This window comes from Chinchilla lanigera, unplaced genomic scaffold (assembly GCF_000276665.1).
Source record: "Chinchilla lanigera isolate Chin_1 unplaced genomic scaffold, ChiLan1.0 scaffold00055, whole genome shotgun sequence".
NCBI classification, from domain to species: Eukaryota; Metazoa; Chordata; class Mammalia; order Rodentia; family Chinchillidae; genus Chinchilla; species Chinchilla lanigera.
Genome location: NW_004955456.1, coordinates 8,844,739 through 8,866,431, shown reverse-complemented (window position 1 = coordinate 8,866,431; position 21,693 = coordinate 8,844,739). Strand labels below are relative to the sequence as shown.

The window sequence follows — 21,693 nt, the reverse complement described above, 5'->3', positions numbered from 1 at the left end:
GAGAGAGAGAGAGAGAGAGGGGAGAGAGAGAGAGAGAAAGAGAGAAGCACTGGAAGTCTCCCCTATGGTTTATTCCCAAAATTTCCAGTTTGTTTCCAGTGTCACTCTCTTACGCACACTCTGTTGTCCCCACGAACTGTATTGGCATAATGACTATGACAAATGCCCTAACACCATGTCTTTCCAGGAGATTCCTTATTTTAAAAAATAACAATATGTACAGTTTTCTAAAGTCCCATGTACCAATCCTAGCCATGTTGTTTTGCTTGCTTTTTGATTTTTTGAGACAGGGTCTCACTATGTACAGCTGACCTCAAACTCATGACAACCCTTTTGCCTCAGCCTCCTCAGTGCTGGGATTATAGATGTGCATCCCCATGCCCAGCCCTAGCCATGTTTTGACATCCAAATCAAATGACAATTTCTCTGGAAAGTTTCCCCCTGCTTCTCCCAAGGAGGTGGGGGCTGTATCTTCTTGTGAATGCCCCTAGCCAGTTACTGTGATCGCTTTCTTCTTTTATTAATGTGATCCTCCCATCAGAATGCATCGAGTCAGCCAAAGCACACCTACCTCTCAAAGCTCCACATCTATGTGTAGCAAGGAAATACGTGCTTGGAGGATATATGAAAGCCTATCAGCTTTACTCGGCAGTCCAGCCCAGATCCAAGCACCGAGCTCAGCAGGCCGGACTCTCACCTGATTTCCTCCGGGAACTGTGCATTGGTGACAAGGAAACTGGAGATCCCGCGGTGGTGCAGCAGCTGCAGGAACCTGTTGATCTGCGGGTACATTATCGGCTCTCCCACAAGGGACAAGGCACAGTGCTTCACCCTCATGCCTTCCTCGAAGCGCGCTGCTTTGACACCCGGCACTCCTGGAGGACACAGGAAAGAGAACAGGCTATGCAAGGCGCAGAAAGATGGTAGCACTTACATTCTGCTTGCTGATTCGTTGACTGTAAGGGCAAATTCATTTTCCGGCGCCAAAGAACACAAAACAAATGTAGGAACTAGAAACACTAAATCAGAACAATCAGCCAGCAACTCACTTTCAGTTTTGGTACGCACTGAACTACCTCAGGCAATCCAATCCGGGAAAGCAAAAACTAACTTCACTGGCTAGTTATTTGGAAAGCAGAATGTATCACTTCCCATAAAGTCAGCTCTGCATTCTTTCATGCTGCCTAAGAAAAGGAGCTCGCTGTATCTACCTAAGGAAAAGCCTCTGCTACATAATAGATAGCCCATGCATTCCTAAAGAATCCTGCACTGGGACACTCAATGGACTTGGCCAAGCTACAGAGAAGAGAGAAAGAACAGACTTGAAGTCCACATCTTTGACTTCACATTGGAATCACCAGAAAACTTCAAAAACCTAGGTCTACCTCCAAAGACTGTTTCATGAGAGCATGCAAGCCTCACAGGGGACAGCTTAAAAGATCTTCAGATAAACTAGGCACCCTGGTACGTGCCTATAGTCTCAGCTACTGGAGAGGCGAAGTACTATGTGAATCCAGGAGTTAAAGACACGTTTTTCTCAAAGCAAAAAGAAAAAGGAAGGCTGGGTGTGGTGGCGCACGCCTGTAATCCCAGCACTGGGGAGGCTGAGGCAGGAGGATCGTTGCAAATTCGAGACCAGCCTGGGCTACAAAGTGAGCTCAAGGCAAGCCTGAACTGCATAGCCAGACCCTGCCTCAAAAAAAAAAAAAAAAAAAGAAGAAGAAGAAGAGAAAGAAAAAAAGGAAACAAATAACAAAAACCCAGTTCAGCAAGTGATTCTAATATACAACCAAAGTTGGAAACCACCACATGGACTACAGCACCCCAAACTTGCCTGCACATTAAACTCACTCGGGCATGTTAAAACTTCCAAAATCCTGGCTACAGCTGAGACCAAGGAAAGCACAGGCATCAGCAGGTTTTGGGCTTCCCAGGGACGCCGCAGGAAGACAAGCTTGGCAACCACTTGCACACACCAGTGTCCCAAGCCCAGGCGGATGGGCACTTCCCTGACAATCCATGCCCAGGCCATTTCCCAAATCAGAGTCATAGCTCTAGGGACGGGACTCAGGCTCAGGGCTGTGTGCGCGCTCCCTTACGATTCCAGTGCACAACAGGGTGTGTGACAAGCACGGCTCTCTTCCAGATGGAGAGGACAGTCGGGCAGATCGTCCTATGACGCCCCAAGACAACTACAGAATGTGGAAGGCCAGCAGGCAAATACAGACGCATCTCCTTTCACCAGGGACTTCGAACTCCACAAACCCTAGGCTCCTCGGGAAGAATGCATTCTCTCTGAAAGACACCAACTCCTCCTGGAGCTTGGAGGTGGAAGAGAATCGTGCTCAGAGTCCCTCCGAGTCACTCCTTAGACATCTCTGAAGCTGAATTTCCTTCAAAAATTACTGCGAACAGTGCCTACCACAGAGAAATTTGTGGTCTGGCTGATCTTTGGAATACAGGAAATATTCATTAAGGATTTGACTTTATTGTCTTTACTCTGGTTTATTAAAGTTCACGATTACTAATCAATAATCACAATTAACCATATCCGTGAGTGATACCACTGGCCAACAGCAGAGACCCTGAGGGTGACAGAGTTAACTCTCACTGCCCGGCTGTTCCTCAGTCTTCAGGAAGAGACTTTATTTCATACATACACATGTAAAACCTACTGAGAAATGAGCAAGCAAAAATAAATACCTACACAGCACTCAGGAGGCTGAGGCGGGAGGATTGCCGTGAGTTTGAGGCCAGCCTGGGCTACATAGGAGTTCAAGGCCAGCCTGCACTACATAGTGAGACCCTATCCCAAAACCCACACTATCAAGCCAAGGCTATATGGAACAGGCTGAAATCAGGGCCATCTGCAAGGGACAAGTGGGACCTTCTCACATGACTGTGTAACTGCAAATTCTAAGAATGCATTTCACAGCAGCATTTTTGGATGAACCATTTTTTAGGTTTTTAAAATCCACAATCTTAACCGAATCAAGGTTTTAAATAAAACTTGATCCTTAAACTCACTCTGTTACCAAGACAACTCAGCACTGAGCATAAAATTTCCTCTTGGTGAGAAGTATCATTAACTTTAAATCCCCGTGAGCAGCTGAATGGGAGGGTAGGTTATTCTGAACTCTAGCACTAACCTCACACTCAATGCAGAATTAAGTTAAGCATCAGCCAGGCCCTGGCCAACGAAGTCTGAGGCACTGGGTTCCAACTCCACCTCTGACATGAAGCCAGGTCTGTGTCCTTGCTCAAGTCTTTCATGTTCTCTTTAATTTTTTTTTCTAGATCATTTTCTTTATTAGTATATGTTTACAGTACATAATGTTTACAGTCTTTGTGGGGAGTCTCCCCTTAAGATTCAAAAAGGTGATCTCACTCACACACACACACACACACACACACACACACACACACACGGAGCTATTACAAGAATTAAGTTAAATAAGAAACATGAAACACTTAGTGTGATAATGCCTGGCCCCGATACACCGATATTCAAAACAAAAATGTTACCTACAAATATTTTCATTTTGTAAATTGAAAAAGAAATTCAAGTATTTTAATTACTTTCAAGGAAACAGTAATTCCACTCCATTAAATGAATATGGACTGATCACCTGCTACTATGCGCCAAGCACTAAGGTGAGCCTCGGGGCTGTCTGCATTCTAGCCAGTGAGACACACAGAATAAGCTTTCAACATAATAAATCAGGAAATTCTACAGCAGAGCAATAAAGCAAAAGAGCTTTCTGCAGTGATGAAAATGTTCACTCGCTGTGCACGAATACACCCTCTTTTCCTGAAAAGAAGACCTAGCCAGAAAATAATCAGCCTTGAAACTTGGGAGATGAAAAATGCCAGCCCCAGCCAACCTATCCTTGCCCAAACTGCCGTAGAGAGCAGCCCCTGGGCAAGACAATAGCGATGGCAGGTCAGGCAAAGAGGGGCTGAGTGGGGCTGGCCATTCCGATCTCCAGTTTTCGAGGCTGATTACTTTCCAGTAGGTCATATTTTCAGAGAAACACAGGAGTAGCCACTGACTACATGTGAACAGTGAGACCCTGAAATGTGCCCAGTGGGAATGAAAAAGAGAATTTTTTATTTTATTTACATGAATTTAAATGTGAAAGGCCACACACAGCTGAGGGCTCCCACACTGGTCACGCACTCTGGTAGTATGTTAGAAGGCCATGAGCCCCTGCAACAAAAAAGGCAAGCAGCGTCGAGAAGATGCGGGATGCGAGCAGAAGAGGCGGGCTGCCCCGTCCCCGGGGTGGTCAGCATAAGCCTTCCTGAAAAGGTGAGCGAAGGCCAGAAGGAGATGAGGGAGTGGGCCAAGAATCAAGAGGGGAGGGCGATCCCGGGTGGGGTCCTGACACGTCCAAGGCACCTGAGAGACGTGGCAGGCTTTGCGAAGGGGCTCTTCTGTCTATCTGTCTCTCTCTCTCTCACACACATACACACATACCTGCTCCATACTTATTTCCCAAATCTTAACCCTCTCATAACTGAACTCTGTATTTTTGTTCCATTTTTTTTTCTTGTTAAGCAACTTTCCTGGGGCTTCTTTTAACCAGAACAGCTTCCTGATCCTGACTATCACAACTACTGCCATCAGATCAACCAAGAAGCAGCCTGTATCTCAGTATTATTCAAGAACTTCGGAGTCCAGAACTTCCATCCTCCTGTCAAAGCACTAAGCCACATGTACTAACACATTAAAAAATACAACACATTGCTCAGCATGTAGGATCCCTACTGCTAACGTTTAGGTAACCAATAGTAAGTTCTTCTCTTCTTTCTTCTCCTGCCAATGTAATTCCTAGTCAACAATGTCCCCAGGAGCCCTTCCTGGCTGAAAGCGTGCATACTTGATTGGGACACTTCTGAGGTTCTGCAGGAAACAATGAGGGGCGGCGCGGTCTCCCTCGCTCCACAGTCCTTGCGATGTGTGCTCTGGTACACACAGTCTGTGAAACCATCGGGCTAGAGGGCCTCTTTTTCTTGAAGTATAGATTTTAAAAACCACCTAGCAACAAATGATGTCTTTGCCATCTCAGGACCAAGGACACTGCTGACAGGGCGCTCAGCGGCCTGGTGCCTGCCGCGTCGCTTCTCCAGGACTCTTTCTGGCTGCCACCAGAGGACTGAGGGGGGCAGGCAGCGCTCTAAAAAGCTGCTGAGTTGCGCTGCGGTTCTGACCCACTTTTAATCAATATCCAGTTAATTCTGTATGTGTACAAGGGGATGGCTAATACAGGTCACGAGAAGAAGATACTCTAATGATGCAGGAAATAACTGAAGAGACAATGATTGCCTGCAGAACGGAGAACAGCAGCCCAAAAGGGAAGCATTTAGAAAATTAGAGGAGATCTTCAAAATCCGTGCAAGGCCGGCCACTTAGCTGAAGCCGGAAATTCGGAGACAATGAGCAACAATACTCATACCCAGTCCTCTCCTCCAAAATAGGACGGTAAAATGACTGAATCGGCCCCGAGGGACAGCAGGTGCTCCTCAGAGCGGGAAGGCCCTCCAGGACGCGCGGGACTCCGAGCCAGAGCGCAGGAGACTGCAGGCCAGCCGCAGCAGCGGCCTGGGGAGAGAGGGCAAGGTGGGACCATCCAACATGTACAAGGCAAGGGGGAAACAGCTTCAAGCCCTTGAAAATTACCCGCGTTTTCCAATTTGTACAAGAATCCTGATTGTAAGCACTTCTGTCTAAGCCTACAATTTGTATTCCCACAGACACATTTTTAAATGGAAATTAATGGCCATGCAAACCCCCAAGCACCAAATTAATCTGCTATATGCCTAAAACATAAATCTATTCTGTTATCACCTCATCAAATTCAAGGACTTTCTCCAGTAGGAAGCTAGAAACACGTATTCACGTATTCCTGCTCTGGTTTTTGTTCTGTTTTCTGTGTAGGACACACAGGGACATAGGTAAACTATGGAGCCTCTGGTAAAGAAACCCCAACATGGTGCGGAAGAAGGGGAAGAGCACTCCTTGGGGCACGAGGAGGCAGCAGCTCTAATGGCACAAGATAAGCCACTGTTCCAGACCCACCTCCCTGAGAAGTGTGGACTCCAAGGGTCACAATGAAATCTATCTAAAGTTACACGCCTGCACCTTCAGAATTCAAAATTGGATCCTTCCAGACGTTGTAGGCAAGTGTGTAATCAGAGCAACTCGAAAGGCTGAGTCAGGAGGATCCCAAGTCTGAGGCAAACCTGGCTAGTCAGCAAATCGTGTTTTAAGATAAAAAGGACTGGGAGTGTAGTTCACTAGCACAGCACTTGCCTAGCACGTACAAGGCCCCGAGTTCAACCCCCGGTACACAAAGGAGTCCAGCAGTATCCATGTAGGCCCTGTACCCAGGGGAGGATGCTGAGATCAGAAGAGGGAGAGCAACCTTCCTGGAGTCCATGGTCAACAGCCTCAGCATCACCCTCACTCTGGTCGACCTGTCCGGAGCGGAGGAGACCTTACTTACACCTTACTGACACCCGTCCCCGGAGGATAAATGACAGAGCATGGACTTCACTTACTGCAAGAGGAACTCAAATTCATAAAAACAAAGCTACAATCATTGGTAAGGACTCGTACAAGGGACTGAGTGATGTTATTTATTATACTAAGTGATTTTAGCATTCTGGTAAGGACATTAGTTATACCAGTTAAGTATTTCATCCTTTAATAATTATGTATCTCAATCTTTAATAATTACAGACTTTTTCTTTTCAAATACTATAGTTTTACAATAAGATTTACTATGACTACTGCAGCATAAGACAAATTTTCAAAAAGTAGCTTTTTTGAAATCAGAATGAAGTATAAAGCATTAAAAAAATGGCCACTACATCACCCCAAGTTGGACACTAAGAGAGCTCAATTCATTGTGAAAATATAAAGTGAGTGGGCCGCCACATGCGCATGTGCTGGCCTGCCTACACCTACCACACCTTCAAACATATCCATGCCTCCTAGGAGCTGAAAGAAAAACTGACTTGCTCATCAGAAGAGAGTCAGACTGCAAATATCCATAGTTCCACTTTGAAGACCTTTCTGTCAAACTCACTGTTGATTAAAACAACAAATGATAAAGTTTTGTCTAGTGAGCCAATGAAGGTTTAAAAAAGAAAATCATCTGCGGGAATTCCCAGGGTAAAACTGACACCTATAAACATCATTTTTAAGAATAAAATGGGTGGCTGTTACCAGGCATGGTGGCACATGCCTGCAATTCTGCACTCTGGGAAGCTGAGGCAGGAAGATCACAAGTTGGAGCCCAGCTTGGTAAGTTGGCAACTTAACAGAACCATCTGCCAAAATTTAAAAAATAAAAAAGGGTCATGGATGTAGCTCAATACAAAGGTCCATCTTCGGTACAAAAAAAAAAGAAAAACTTGGGTGGCAGTTGTGGATTTGTGGGGATCACTTCCTTCCCCTTTAGGATTCTAACCCGTGCTAAAGATTCACTTGCTCACAGGCATTCTCCCTCCCTGCGGTGCTGTGAGCAGGCTCCTCCTACAAGACCCTATGCATTTTAAAACTCTTGTTTGTTTACCGAGGGAACTTGAAGAGAAGCCATTTGAGACACTTGCTGATTAAAGTCAGCCCACGCCACCAGCTAGACTCCCTCTTCTGCACAGGACGCCACCACCCGCCCCACTCCACCCCACCCAGCGAGCCCGGCACACAGAAAGAACGCTCACACTGAGTCTACTTCATGACTTATTCACTACTTATTTCCATTTAAAATCAATTTGCAAGAATGCGCCTGTCAGAAAAATCACTGTCAAAACTCTGATTGTCATTGCATATCAAGGACATCTCAGGATGGAGATTTCTCCAGGAAGTCTCTACTCGGAAGAGTGCCTGCTCCTCGGGACGGTTCCTCCCGCCACCAGCTGCCTGGGACACAGTTCACCAAAGGGGACTCCGAGCTGCCCAGGAAACACCTCCTCAGTCATCGCCCCCCCAGTGAAGAGTTCAACCAGCTCTCTAAGCACTAAACCAAAAAGAAACTTATTGAGATAAAGATAAAATTCCTGGCACTTCCTGCTCCTGATATTACTGGGTGAAGGTTAATTTTGTGTCAATTTGGACAGGCCATGGTACCCACATGTTTGGTCAAACATTATTGTGGATGGTTCCTCTATTTTTCAACAGAAATAAAAATAATCACAGGAAGTAGTATAACCTTAAGAATGAGCAACCCAAACGGAACAAATTGCATTGCATAAAAGAATGAATTGATCTCCAGAATGCTAATTACTGGGCCCATATATGTTGTTAGCAGCCTAAGAATATCTATACCAAAACAAATTTGCTGCAAGTTTTTTTTCTTTTTTTTTTCTTTTTTCTCTTTTTTCTCACTATCGGACATTATTTAAGAATTTTCCAATGACCTAAAACTGCCACTCCATTTATAAGGCCAGCAGCAAGGCTTTTTAGGAAGGGTAATGGTACATCTTAAAGCAAACTCACAGCAAAAAGCACACCACACAGAGCTGTGAAGCTTTGGGCTGAACTTTCAGTTTTTCTATCAAACGGGGTATATATGCGAAGGTCAAAATATATACAATATATCTATGAAACTTTTCTTCCCTGGAGCACAATTTTCCAGTGGAGATAAAATCCCACCAAAGGGGCAATTCCTCTGCCAATCTGATTCAAACTATTAATAGACCTTGGCACTCCCCCGTAGAGAGACGATACATACCTTTAAACTGTTTAATCATGTTCTGATGGTTCTCCACAGCTTCCTTTAGGATCATCTCCGGCTGGTCCATCTTCCACCGCCACTCTGTGCCCACTGGATTGGTGTGGTGCCTAGGAACAAGAGGCAAAGCTCTAAGGACCCCTATTGGAACATCTTCGCAGCCAGCCATAAAACCGTAAGGTCAGGCGGGTGCCTCCCTAGAGCCCAACTGTTTACAACAGTAATTCCCAACTTGGTGTGAGTCCTGACAGCTAACAGACAGGTGTATAAAGAGGTCATTCAATACCTCTGCCCAACTCCTGGCTGCTGGACCGGCTTCAGGTACTGGCTGACAGGGCCCTGTTTCCTGCTTGGAAACATGGCAACAATGTACAGGCACAAGTGCAGGACAACCTGCCACCACCACATGGGCACCATGTGGGTCAACATTTCACAAAGTCAGTGTAGAAAGCTGGAATGTTCGTGCCTGGAAACCACGCTCATGGCCTACAAGATCCCCCGGATGCAGTCCTGGGCATGCCCAAGAAACTCCATCTGGAACCTTCTCTCCTCCACCACTAAGGAGCAAAAGTCGGGGGAGATCAACTGCAACAAGCTCCTGATAGCGGACACTTAGTTTCATTCTGTTCAACAGGGAAAAACTGCAGCCAGAGCCCAGCCTGGTATTTTTTGCGATCCATGGAACTGGAACATCCTAAATCTGCCTGTATGCTTAGGTAGAAAAGGATGTTTACTTCTGTAACTATTCTTTTTATACACTTTTGTAGATGATCAAACGCATAACAATACATTCTCTTCTGCCACTGTGTCTCATCATCAGGCAAATCTCGGAGGTCTGATTAGTCACCAGATCGCCTTGAGATGACACCTCACGCTTATTCTAACATTCCTCAAGGTTTCTTCTGAAAGATGCTGCACAAAACAGAGATGCAGGAGTTCTGAGAAAAGCTCAGTATTGTATTATCTTTTTGGAGAATTATAAAATTCTCAGATTATTTTTGATTTCTTATGTTTGTTCAGAAAAAAATTGGAAAGGCCAATATCAATAACCCAACCAGAATGTCTGTCATTTAGGCCTACCAATCAATCTATGGAATTTTCTTAGAAAACTCAGAGCTGACTAAATCATGTATCAGAGTGGCCTGTACAAGACTCATTTACATAAGGTTTTACAGTTCAAAACTAAAATGTCGCCCAAGGCTTGGTCCTCAAGGCAGCAATGGTGAGATGCGGGACTTTAGAGAAGTGACTAGGTCCTGAGGGAGGTCGCCCCATCAACAGATAAACCCATTGTTGGGTCCATAATGGTTTCCAGCCATTGGGAGGTGATGGAAACTCAAAAGAGGGACCTAGTTGAAAAGAGTGAGTCCTTGGGGGTGTGCCCTTGGGGACTCTATCTTGTCCCTGGACACCCCCCTTCAACTCCTGTCTGCCATGAGGTGAGTGACTCTGCTCTGTCACATGCTTCCCGCCATGAGACCTGCCTCACCACAGGCCCAAACGTAACAAAGTCAAGTGACCATGAACTGACCCCTCTAAGACCATGAGCCAAAATAACCCTGCAAGTTACTTTTCTCAGGTATTCACCAAGAAAAAGTTGACTAACACAAAAAAAACCCACAGGTCACTCACTCCAGCCAACTGAACCCAGCAGCACATAAAAAGGAAAATGTGCCATAATCAAGTAGTGTTTATCCCAGAAATACAAGGCTGAGCTGGGTGTGGTAGCACATGCCTATAATCTGAGCACTTGAGGCAAGAGGATCACCCCAAGTTCAAGGCTATCCTGGGCTACATAGTGAGTTCAAGGCCAGCCTAAACTACACAGCAAGACCCTGTATAAAAAAGTAAAATAAATAAAACACCAAAAATGCAAGTCTGGTTCAGCATTCAAAAACTAATCACTTTATTTCACTATATTGACAAAATTAAAGGAATAAGAATATGCATCTCAAGACAGAGAAGTATCTCACAAAATTCGATACCCATCCATGACCAAACATTCCCAGGGAAGTAGAATATAAGGAAATTCCCACCAGGCATGGTGGCTCACACCTCTAATCCCAGCACTCAGGAGGCTGAAGCAGGAGAATCCCCATTGAATTGAAGGCCAGGCTAGGCTACATAGTGAGTTGAAGGCCAGCCTAGACTACACAGCCAGACCCTGTCTCAAAAGAAAACAAAACAAAACAAGGGAATTTCCTTAACCTCATGAAGGAGATCAACCAAAAATCTACAGTTAATATCAAACTCAATAGTGAAAGAACACATGCTTTCTGCCTTGGTCAGATGCATGGGGTCTTCTCATCTCTCCTACTCAGCATGGGAGTCCTCCACAGCAACTAGGCAAGGAAAAGAGGAAGAAACAAAGCCACTTCTCTTCATAGCTGACACAACTGTCTACAGAGAAAATTCAACAGAATCTACAAACAATAGAGAACGAATAAGGACTCATATGTGAGTTGAACAAATGCACAAAGATATGGTCAATGTATGAAAATCAGTTGTCCTCACATACTATGAAACTGTTACTAGAAATTAAAAGAATGATTTATAATAGCAATGAAAAGTATGTAAGTAGGTATGAATCTAAAACAAAAGTTTATGCATGTTGGCCAAGCACAGTGGCACACGCCTATAATCCCAACACTTGGGAGGCTGAGGCAGGAGGATCACCACTAGGTAAAGGCCATCCTGGGTTACACAGTGAGTTCAAGACCAGCCTGAACTACATAGCGAGAACCTGTCTCTAAAATACAAAAACAAAGTAAAACAAAAATAAATGTATGCTGAGAACTGTAAGCAACTAATAAAAGGAGAGAGACACAGTCTGTTACTTTTCTCTCGCTGCTGAGCAAAATACCTGACACCCGAAGTTAAAGGAGGAGCAGTTTATGTAGCTCACAGTTTGTGGAGGTTTCAGTCCCTAACTGGCTGGCTCCAAAGCAGGGTGGCATGGCAGAGGTACAGAATTTCATGGTGGCAGGAGACAGCAAAAGCAACCAGAGAGAGAGATGGGGGAAGAGCAGGCCTCTTTTCCTCCCTTATACTGCACGTGGGCTACCCGCCTTAGGGTGGGTGTAACACTCACACCCTCAATGCCAGCACTGGACCGTGAATCAATCACAAACTCTAGATGCAGCCACCTCTGAAAAACCCACCACCGATGACTGCATGAGGCTCTGTGGAAACACCCAGACATAAACCTTAACAGACACTATACTCATAGGCTGAGAGATTCGTTGTTAAAATCTACAGGTTAATAGAATCCTAATTCAGATATTCCTCCTCTAACTCTGAGGACTCACAACAGAGGCGTGCTGTTCAGACTTACAACTGTTGCTCAGGTTTACAAACCATCTTTTTTTACAGTTCTGTAGATCTTGTTGATAGAGCCTCAATGTCTTAAGTACAGTACACTTTCTTACTCCACGTAAGAGTTATGCAAATAAGTAGATGCAAGGTTATCAAGCAGGAGTTTCTTGTGACCGTTTCTTTGTTCTGAATATTGCACTATTATATGCAAATCCTCTTTAAGTGAACAATTCATTTAACAACCCAGTTGCAGAATCTCGGTAGTTAAACAAGGAGTCTCACAAACCCAAGCAGACTTGTTAGATAAGATGAGGCACAGGAGAATCGGGATGGGACACAGGTTCTCACTACATAGATAGCAGAATTAACAATGCCTGACTTGAAACTACTTCCAAATCTACAGTAATCTAGACAGTGTGGTGCTGCCCAAAGGAGAGATGTACAGATCAACCAAAGAGAAGGATCCGGAAACAGACCCATTCATATCCTGTCTAGGTTTCTGACAAAGTACAAAGGCAGTTCAATGGGACAAGAACAGTCTTTTCAATAAACTGTGGTGAGACACCTGGATAGTTATAGACAAAAAGCAAAAATAAACTATCTGTATCTTATACATCAATAGAGGAAGGAATACAACAAACTGATAGGATGCACCTTCTGGTAAGATATTCTGATAACAGGTGTAGATCTCTCTCTCTCTCTCTCTCTCTCTCTCTCTCTCTCTCTCTCCTCCCCCTCCAACACACACACACACACAATGATCTCAATTTAATCACAAAAAAACACCCAATGGAAATCAAGAAACCATCTACAAAATACCTGAGCGGTATTTTTCAAGTGTCAAGGCCATGACAAGCCAGGAAAGACCAAGGAAGGGCTCAGATTAGAAAAGACTAAAGATACAAAGCAACTATGCAGTGTGGGCTCCTGGCCTGGGTCCTAGAAGAGAAAAGGGACAGCTATGAAAAAAATGCCAAAATCTAGTCTTCCCAGATTGACTGTGGTATACCAACATTAATTTATTGATTTTGATAACTGTTCTATTATAATATAAGATGGTAACATGGGGGGGAGATGGGTAGAGGGCATATAGCTAATTCCTAGTTTTACAATTTCTCATATTAAAAAATATTTTCTTCCTTTCATTTGTTTCTTTGTTTTTTGAGACAAGGTCTCACTATGTAGTTCAGGCTGGCCTTAAACTCACTGTGTAGCCCAGGCTGGCCTCAAATTCACAGCTATCCTCCTGCCTCAGCCTCCCGAGTACTAGGAGTACAGGCATCCTCTACCTGCCCAGCTAAGATTTTCTTCCTCTAAAATAAAACATTAAACCCTATTAAAAACAGTAGAAAGAAGAATTTATAGTTACATCCTAAAGCACAAATTGATATAGTCTACACTCATAATTTAATCAAAAATGCAAATAAGCCAGGCATTGTGGCACACACCTACATAATCCCAGCTACTCTAGAGGCTGAGTCAGGAGGAATTCAGAGTCCAGAAAAAAATTGTGTAATGTAGCAAAATACCATGTCAAAAAAAAAAGTAAATACTTTTTACATTAGAATAAATTACACAACCAGGAATAAATGCAATTAAAATATTTACAAAAACTAAACCTATCTTGGTCATGATTTTTGTTACTGTTATTCAGTGCTGGATTTACTTTTTCACTGCTTTTCTCCTCCTCCTTCCTCCACACCCTCCATTTCCTCCCTCGTTTGTTTCTGCAGTGCCGGACCCGCCAGGGCTTCACACACGGGAGGCAGATGCTCTAGCACCGAGCTACAGCCCCGTACGTAAGTTGAAGATCTTTACATGATAAGCCTTTTTTCATGCACACAACTCTTTAAAATATCACGTAAAGTTACCTTCAGGCTATGTTTACAAGGTCTACACAAAACATAAATGAATTTCATGTTCAGAAAGGGGTCCTACTCCCAAGATATCTCATTGTCTATATGCAAATATTACAAAATCTGAAACCCCTGTGTTCCCAAGATTTTGGACAAGGGATACTCAACCTCTTCCAACAGCTTCCTAAAATGAGCTGAGAAGTGTTCCCACTTTCTGTGCTCTCCGGAGAGTTCCTTCTCCTGAATGTTTGCTAGAATAGCTTATACAACCACCATGACTAGGTTTCTTTCAGATATGATTTATAAGTACTGAGTCAATAACTGTAGTGATTACAGGACTACTCAGGGTAACACTGTTCTTGAATTACTTTCAATAATCCAAACTCAGTAGAAATTTGTCTATATTTTTCCAAGGTTTTCAATATCTATTAACCATCTTTTCTATCTTTAATCTTCAAAATGTCTATATTTATATCCCTGACTTCGTTTTAATATCATTTGCTCCTTATCTCCTTTTTCTATCTTAGAAATCAAATCCTGAATAAAACTTCTACCACTTTTTATTGTATTTATGTCTCCACACACATACCTAATGCCAATCAGTAGTCCTTTAATGTAGAAGACCTAATGTTTTGTTTTTCCTTGTTATCCAGCTTCTACCAGAGCAAAAGAGCTCATCAGAAAATGTGGGAACGAGGGCAACTTAATTTCATTTGCCTTAAACTACAAATCACACTCAGGCAAAATTGCTTTGGAGAAAAATGTGCCATTGTGAATACCACAGTAATACAATGATTAAATACAGTCCAGGTAAAGTGCTAATCTGAACTAGACTGTGTTCTCAATAAGGAAAAAAGAAAATCAGACAAACACCAAAAAAACAAACAAAACAAAAACTCTCTGAGGATTTTTATCAAAATTAAAACACTCTGCTTTGCAGTAAAATCATATTACAATTCTACTAAATATGAAGAACTGGGAAATGTTTATGGAAAGAATAAATGCGCTTCAGTAGTTATTTAAAAAACAAAAAGCAGAAGGGCATGGTGGTACAGACTTGTCATCCCAGCATTCCAGGAAGCTGAGGCAGGTGGATCCCCAGTACTAGAAGAAAAAAAAGCATCCCTTACCAGGGATGGTGGTACACGCCTGTAATCCCAGCACTTCGGAGGCTGAGGCAGGACGACTGCTGTGAGTTCAGGCCTGGGCTACAAAGTGAGTTCAAGGGTAACTGAACTACATAGTAAAACCCTGTCTCAAAAAAAAAGCATCCCCTTGGGGCTAGGGATTTAGCTCAGCAGCACAGCGCCTGCCTGGCAAGCTCAAGGTCGTGAGTTCAGTTCCCGGTACCGGAGGAGGAGAAAAAAAAAAAAAAAAAAAAAAAAGCATCCCTCTATACCTATTTCCCTCCTCCTGTTTTCTAGGCAGTAATTTAATTTCAAAGATTAAAAATCTGAATCTAAATAAATCTTTATGCATTTTAATAAAGTGCAAACAGAAAAAGCAAGGCACAAAAGCTTACAAAGTATCCTGAGATTTGTGTATACAGGTACACATATAGAAACCTGAATATACACAGTCAATACATACACACACATAAATTAGTGAGCATATGTGCAGAGCACCTCTGAAAACCTGCCTATCTGGAGCATGAGAATAGAAGAGGGACTTGACTTTCATTGTATACCTTTGTACATTTTGATTTTTTTCACTATACACATAGGTGATCTTTCAAAATTCATTATAAAACCTGATGCTATTACTTCTTAAGTATAACTTGTTTCAACAGCTTTACTGATATAACTCACACACCATAAAATCACCCTGATGGAGCACACGCTGAGCAAGCTACAAATTCATGAACTGGCTTTCTACATTAAAATCCGAGTCTGTCCCAGGCCTATGTGCCTTGGCCGGCAAGCCAGCAAATGGCACAAGGAAATGAAACTCCCTATGCCTCTGGTCTCAGTGGCGGTCTCTCCGACCTGTGACGCTGTGGCGTCTCTAGAGGCAGGACGGCATTTCGGCAGAGGACTCTCTGACTCTGTTACAAGATTCTACGGAAGTAAGTATTAACCCAAGGGAAAAGTAAGTTTCCCATTAATCAACAGTTTATTGATACAAGAACGCTTTTTTCTTACTAGAGCCTGCTCGGGTCAGTGTCTTCCGCCCCTCTGCTCCCCGGATCTTCCTACACGCCGCCTGGAAAGCTGCGGGTTCAATAAAAACTGCGAAGTGCAGGGAGTCTTGGTCTTAGCTGATAGGAGCTCTGAGCCTCTGGACCCCTGCATTCTAAATTATTACCTGTCTTTCTTACCCTTCGCTGTACCCTCACCCAGGTGATTGGGGGATCCATCGGCCCTCGGTATCCCCCCAATTAAATCACACGAATCACTGCTTTTAGTACAGTTGTGGAGTTGTACAGCCATCCCCAAACTCAATTTTAAACATTTCACCATTCCAAAAAGAACCTCCACTCCCCTCAGCTACTGCTGCTTAATCTCCACACCCGCTTCTGCCCAGGCAACTACTGATCTATTTTCCCTCCATACATGTCCATTAAGGACACTTGGCAGAAATGCAGTCATCAGTATGTGGTCTTTACTGTGACCGCCTTATCTCACTCAGCATAACGTTCTCAGTGTTCGCCACGGTGCAGCATACATACCAGGACTTACCTGCTTTTCGTTCCCAAATAATACCTCAGTTTGGACCTACCACATTTTGTTTATCCATTCAACAGTTACCACACTCACCAGTTAAGAGGCATTTGGGCTATTTCTATTTTTAAGAAATTATGAGTATCTTTTCATCTGCTTATTGGACACCTGTATCTTCTTTAGAAAACTATCAATTCTGATCTTTGGTCCTTTTTTTAAAAAAATTGAGTTATCTGTTCAAGAGAGATATAGCATTTAATTTGAAGTTTCAAAGAATAAAATTTCCATTTAAATGGAAACAAGGCCCACAAAACTGGGAATATATAAATATATATAACATCCAACAAATTCTCCTGAATACCATTTTATGCACCCATGTCTATTTCACATATTATTGGAATGAAATAAAAATTTCACCATTGAAAAAATCCTATCTGCTCCCTCCAGCAATGAAACCTCAGAGCAACCCTATAAGGACGGTACTGTTGTTTCTTCTTATAGTTAGGAAACTGAGGCTCACAGGCTATTTTCCCTTTGGCTGAAGGGAAAGTAAAATGAAACATTTATGAAAGCATTTAGATCAATTTTTACAGGGCTTTTTTGACAGTCATGTTATATTATTCTTAATTAAAACAGATGGTAAATTCTAATTTTAAAAGTTTGTATATCAGGACATCTTTACCAGAAGTGGTGGAAAATAAAATATCTTCAATTACTCAAATCTTTCCAAAAAAAAATCTCATCAATAAATTTGTTAAGTATATTATTTCCCCTTCGTAATAATCTGCATTCGGGCTGGGGAGATAGCTCAATGGCACAAGTGCCTGCCTGGCAAGTGCAAGGTCCTGAGTTTGATTCCCAGTACCAAAAGAATATATATATATAATCTGCATAAATTTACTGCTCAAGAAAGTGAAAGACTAAGTTATTGGCTATAAGCAGGTAACAAAGGTAAAAGGAATTATTAGCCACAGAGTTCTGCTATTTCTTTTGAATCTTGACCTATAATGTCAATTAACCACGTCAACAATCTTAAGAAGAGATCAAGAATTACATTTTACCGTAAAATATGACGCAATGAGAACAAGGACATGAAGCACTTGATCCATCATTTCTCTCACAACCTAAGTATACTGTGATCCACACAGTCATAAAGCGAACAGGCCTCTGCTTCACAATGCAGCAAGTTCAAATTTTGTTAAGTACATAGTCTGTCCTTAAAAAGGAATCTCCTTCCACTTGACTTCAATGCTGCCATGTTCCACAGATCCCCTTCACTCAACCTATGGATCACTGCACCCAGGAATCTCAACCTCAGCTTGAGCAACACCTTGGAGAAGACAGTTCTTTGCTGTGAAGCAGAGACTGTGTGCTATGGGATGTTTATCGAAGTTCCTGGCCCCCAACCAATACATGCCAGTACAGCTCTCATCAGACTCCACGATCAAAAATATCTCCAGGCATTGTCAAATGTCTCTGTGGGTGAAAAATAGCAATCTGGCCCTCAGCTCAGAATCACTGGTTTCATAAGACGCCCAGTGAAATATTTTTCAGTTTTCTACCATATCTCTGGAGACCCTAGAAAGAAATGCATGTAGGAGAACTTCAAATGACCATATTATGGCTATGTTCTTTGGTAGAAGACCTCATTTTTTACATTCATTTGTCAATTGAACTATGTATGGATAACACAATGAGATCACTAGCAATTGTATTAAAACAGGGAGGATTAAGGAAAGTAAATGGAATGTGATTGTACAACAAGTGTGCACAGAAGTTTATTATACTATTCTTCCTTTCTACCTATGTTTAAAAAAACTCTGTAAGGACAAGTTTTTTCAAAGTTGGGGGGGTACACTTGTGGTAGACAGATGAGCAACTTGGTGCTGACTTGGTCAGAAGGTTATGGCTGAGGTGAGAGGAGACACTAAAAGTGCTCACATACACTTGGAAACTTATAGAGCTTCCCTCAGAACACAGGCTAAAATACCTGAAAAGACCCTAAACTTTCATCTGTGATCTTCCAGCTCATCAGAGTAGGAAGTGATGGCTAAGGCAGAGCTGTAAATGATCTGCCTGAGCTTTAAGGCACATCTCAACACAGGCTGTAGTGACTGGCAGAGGTTCTTTTCTTTCTGTTTTCCCTTTGGCTCCATGAGCTCAAGAAAATCTCTGTCAAAACCTTACCTGACTACTAAGCTTACAGTACTGACTTGAAAGACAATACAAAACAAAATACATACCCCTTGCAAATACAGCTTTAAAACCTCACTAAACAAAGAACTAATAAAACCCAGAAGCAGCAAAAAAACAAACCCTAAAGAATGGCAAGAATGAGTTCCAGAGTTAACATGATAACCAAGATATTTTCATTTCAATAAAACATTACAGCTGAACATGGTGGGGCATGCCTGTAATCCCAGCATTTGAGAGGCTGAGTCAAGAGGACTGCAGTGAGTTCGAGGCCAACCTGGGCTACATAAGCAAATTTAAGGCCAGCCTGTACTACATACGGACCTTGCTTCAAAAAAACTTAAAATTAAAATTAAAAATAAAACATTGCAAAGCAAGAAAAGAAAATGAGAAAACAATGGCTCATTATTGGATACCTTAATAAAAACCTTTCCAGAGGAAGCACAAACAGACCTACTAGAAAGACACGCAATCAACTGTCTAAAACATGCTTAGACAGCTAATGGAAGCCATGGACAAAGAGTTGAGGGAACGGAGGAAAATAAGGTTTCAAGAAATACAGAACGTCAATGAAGAAATACAAATGATAAAAGGAAACAAGTTCTGGAGCTAGGAAGAACAGCATCTGAAATGAAAAGTTCACTGGAGGGTTTCAAAGGTAGATTTGAACAGGAAGAAAAATAACTGTGAAACTAAAGAGCAGTCAATTTGCAATTACTTAATCTAAGGAGGAAAAATAGTGCAGAAAATTTAGCAGAGCTTTAGGAAATGATGATAGACATGGGACACCATCAAGTGTACCAACATATGCATAACAGAGTCCCAGAGGAGGAACAGCAGAGCAGGCAGGAAGAGTAAATGAAAACATTACTATTGAAAACATCCCAAACTAATAGAAGACAAAAAGCAAAACAAACTCCAAATGGAATAAATTCAAAGAGATTCACACTGAAGCATGTTATAATCAAACTGCTGAAAAATAAAGAGAGGACCCTGAAGCAAGCACGAGGGAAGACGTCATCACGTATAAGAAACTCGAACAAGAAAACAGCCAGAGGCCAGAAGGCAATAGCATGACACAGTTAAAATACTAAAGGGAAAAAAATCAGTAAAGAATTTTAAATCACACCAAAATTATTCTTCTGAATACTAGAAATAGTATTAAAACACTGAAAAATACAAAGTCCCAGGAGTTCACTGCTAGTGGTTTTGCTCTAAAAGGAGAGGACAGTAGACAATTCAAACCACACCAAGAAAAAAGAATATAAAGGTAACTATATTGCATTTTTATTGTAGCTCCTCTTTTTCTCTACATGATGTAAAAAATAAACATACAATATAAGACCACCAATTATATACCTATGTTAAGGGTATATAATGTTTAAAGTTGTAATCTGTGGCAAAAACATGAAGGGGAAGAGGGAGAGCTGTGCATGGGCAGATCTTTTATTTCTATTGCACTTGAGGTGATGCCAATCAAAGTATCATCGATCCTCGTTATTCACTGATCCCACATTTGTGAACAGTGCCCACTCAGCAAAACTTATCTGTAACCCTAAAATCAAAATTATATAACATTTTTAACATGGGGCCTCCGGCGCATGGGGAGCCACGGGCGGGGAGCGCCTATCTTCTGGCTGGCTCACTCCCTGCCTCGTAAGCCCCCGGAGGGAGGGCCCCTGGCGCATGGGGAGCCATGCAGCCAAGAGCACTGTGGCACACCGGCCTTCAGGCTGGCCGCCGCTGCTCAATTGAGAACTATCATGACACACAGAAACAATGACACAATTGGCCCACCATGCACTGGCTGCAGATGCCCACCTAAGGACGTGTGTGAATCATTCAAACATGGAGAAACCCCTGGAATACGTGCTATACAATGGGCCACTCTTGCTCCTGCCATTGAGAACCACAAAAGTCTAGAGTCAGCAGAGGAGCAGCTGCTGAACAAGGACTTGGAGAACATGAGAATGCAGACTAAGCCCACAGAGTCAGAGGTCCAGTGGACTGGGGTCATGAGAGCACTCGGAAGCTGTAAACCAGGAGGACCTTGCACAATACCTGCAGAGACTCCCTGGAAGCCATTCTTCCCCTGACAGTACAGGCTGTGGTGGAGCCCCGGAGAAGTCTGCAGAAGTCTGCAGGATTCCTGCTGCCTGTGCTGACAGTTGGGGAGAGGACACTAACTGGTTGTGGGGTCCCAATGTGATGGGAGGCTGGAGAGAAAACGCTACAAAAAATGGCTTTCGCCCCAGAGGGCTCACTTGATTTTTGACAACCCTTAGGCTGTAACTACTTGTTAGATCCTTCTTTCATATCTCTGTCTTCCTGAGAAACCACTTCTAAGATACCAACATGTATTACAGCAGTCATTGATATTTTCCTACTAATCTATCCATAACTCTGTAATGTTTGCATTGTTCCTATCCTATTTCATAAATGGATGCATGTTTATTATCAGGTGTTTCCTACAACAACCATTGAGAATAGTTAATGATTATTCAATAGGTCACTCATGTATAGTTCTATTTATTTTCTTTCGAAGATACCTAAGTAGAGTACAACAACTATTGATAATCTCCTACCTCTTTTGTCTGTAACTCACTATTATTTGTCTGTTTTCCTGAGAAACTATCTTGTAGATAACAATATATAAAACAATAACCATTGATAATTTCCTACCACTTTGTCTGTAATTTGGTAAGCCCCCCCCCATTATTGTTATCCTTCTCTTACTCTTTAAAATAAAAAAAATTTAAAAAAAAAACATTTTTAACGTAACATTTCAAAAAACAACTAGAAGCCATATGCCAATATAAAGACAAATTAAGGGACGGCACAGACTGTAACAGATTATATCATTTTCACTGTTAAAAGGAGAAATAAAGAAACACAATCAACAGAATTAGACAAGCAAATGATTTTGGT

At 42.5% G+C, this 21,693-nt stretch overlaps 1 protein-coding gene across 5 annotated transcripts in view; it reads right to left on the bottom strand.

Moving 5' to 3' along the window:
* Positions 1–21,693, bottom strand: part of LOC102009579 (S-adenosyl-L-methionine-dependent tRNA 4-demethylwyosine synthase) — a 178,054-nt gene that overhangs the window by 94,743 nt on the left and 61,618 nt on the right. For all 5 annotated transcript variants that reach the window (XM_013520568.1, XM_013520571.1, XM_013520570.1 and 2 more), the window contains 2 exons: positions 8,742–8,851; positions 698–875 (listed from right to left, as the gene is read on the bottom strand). In XM_013520568.1, coding sequence (XP_013376022.1) covers positions 698–875; positions 8,742–8,851 — 288 coding nt within the window. The remainder of the gene's footprint in view (positions 1–697; positions 876–8,741; positions 8,852–21,693) is intronic.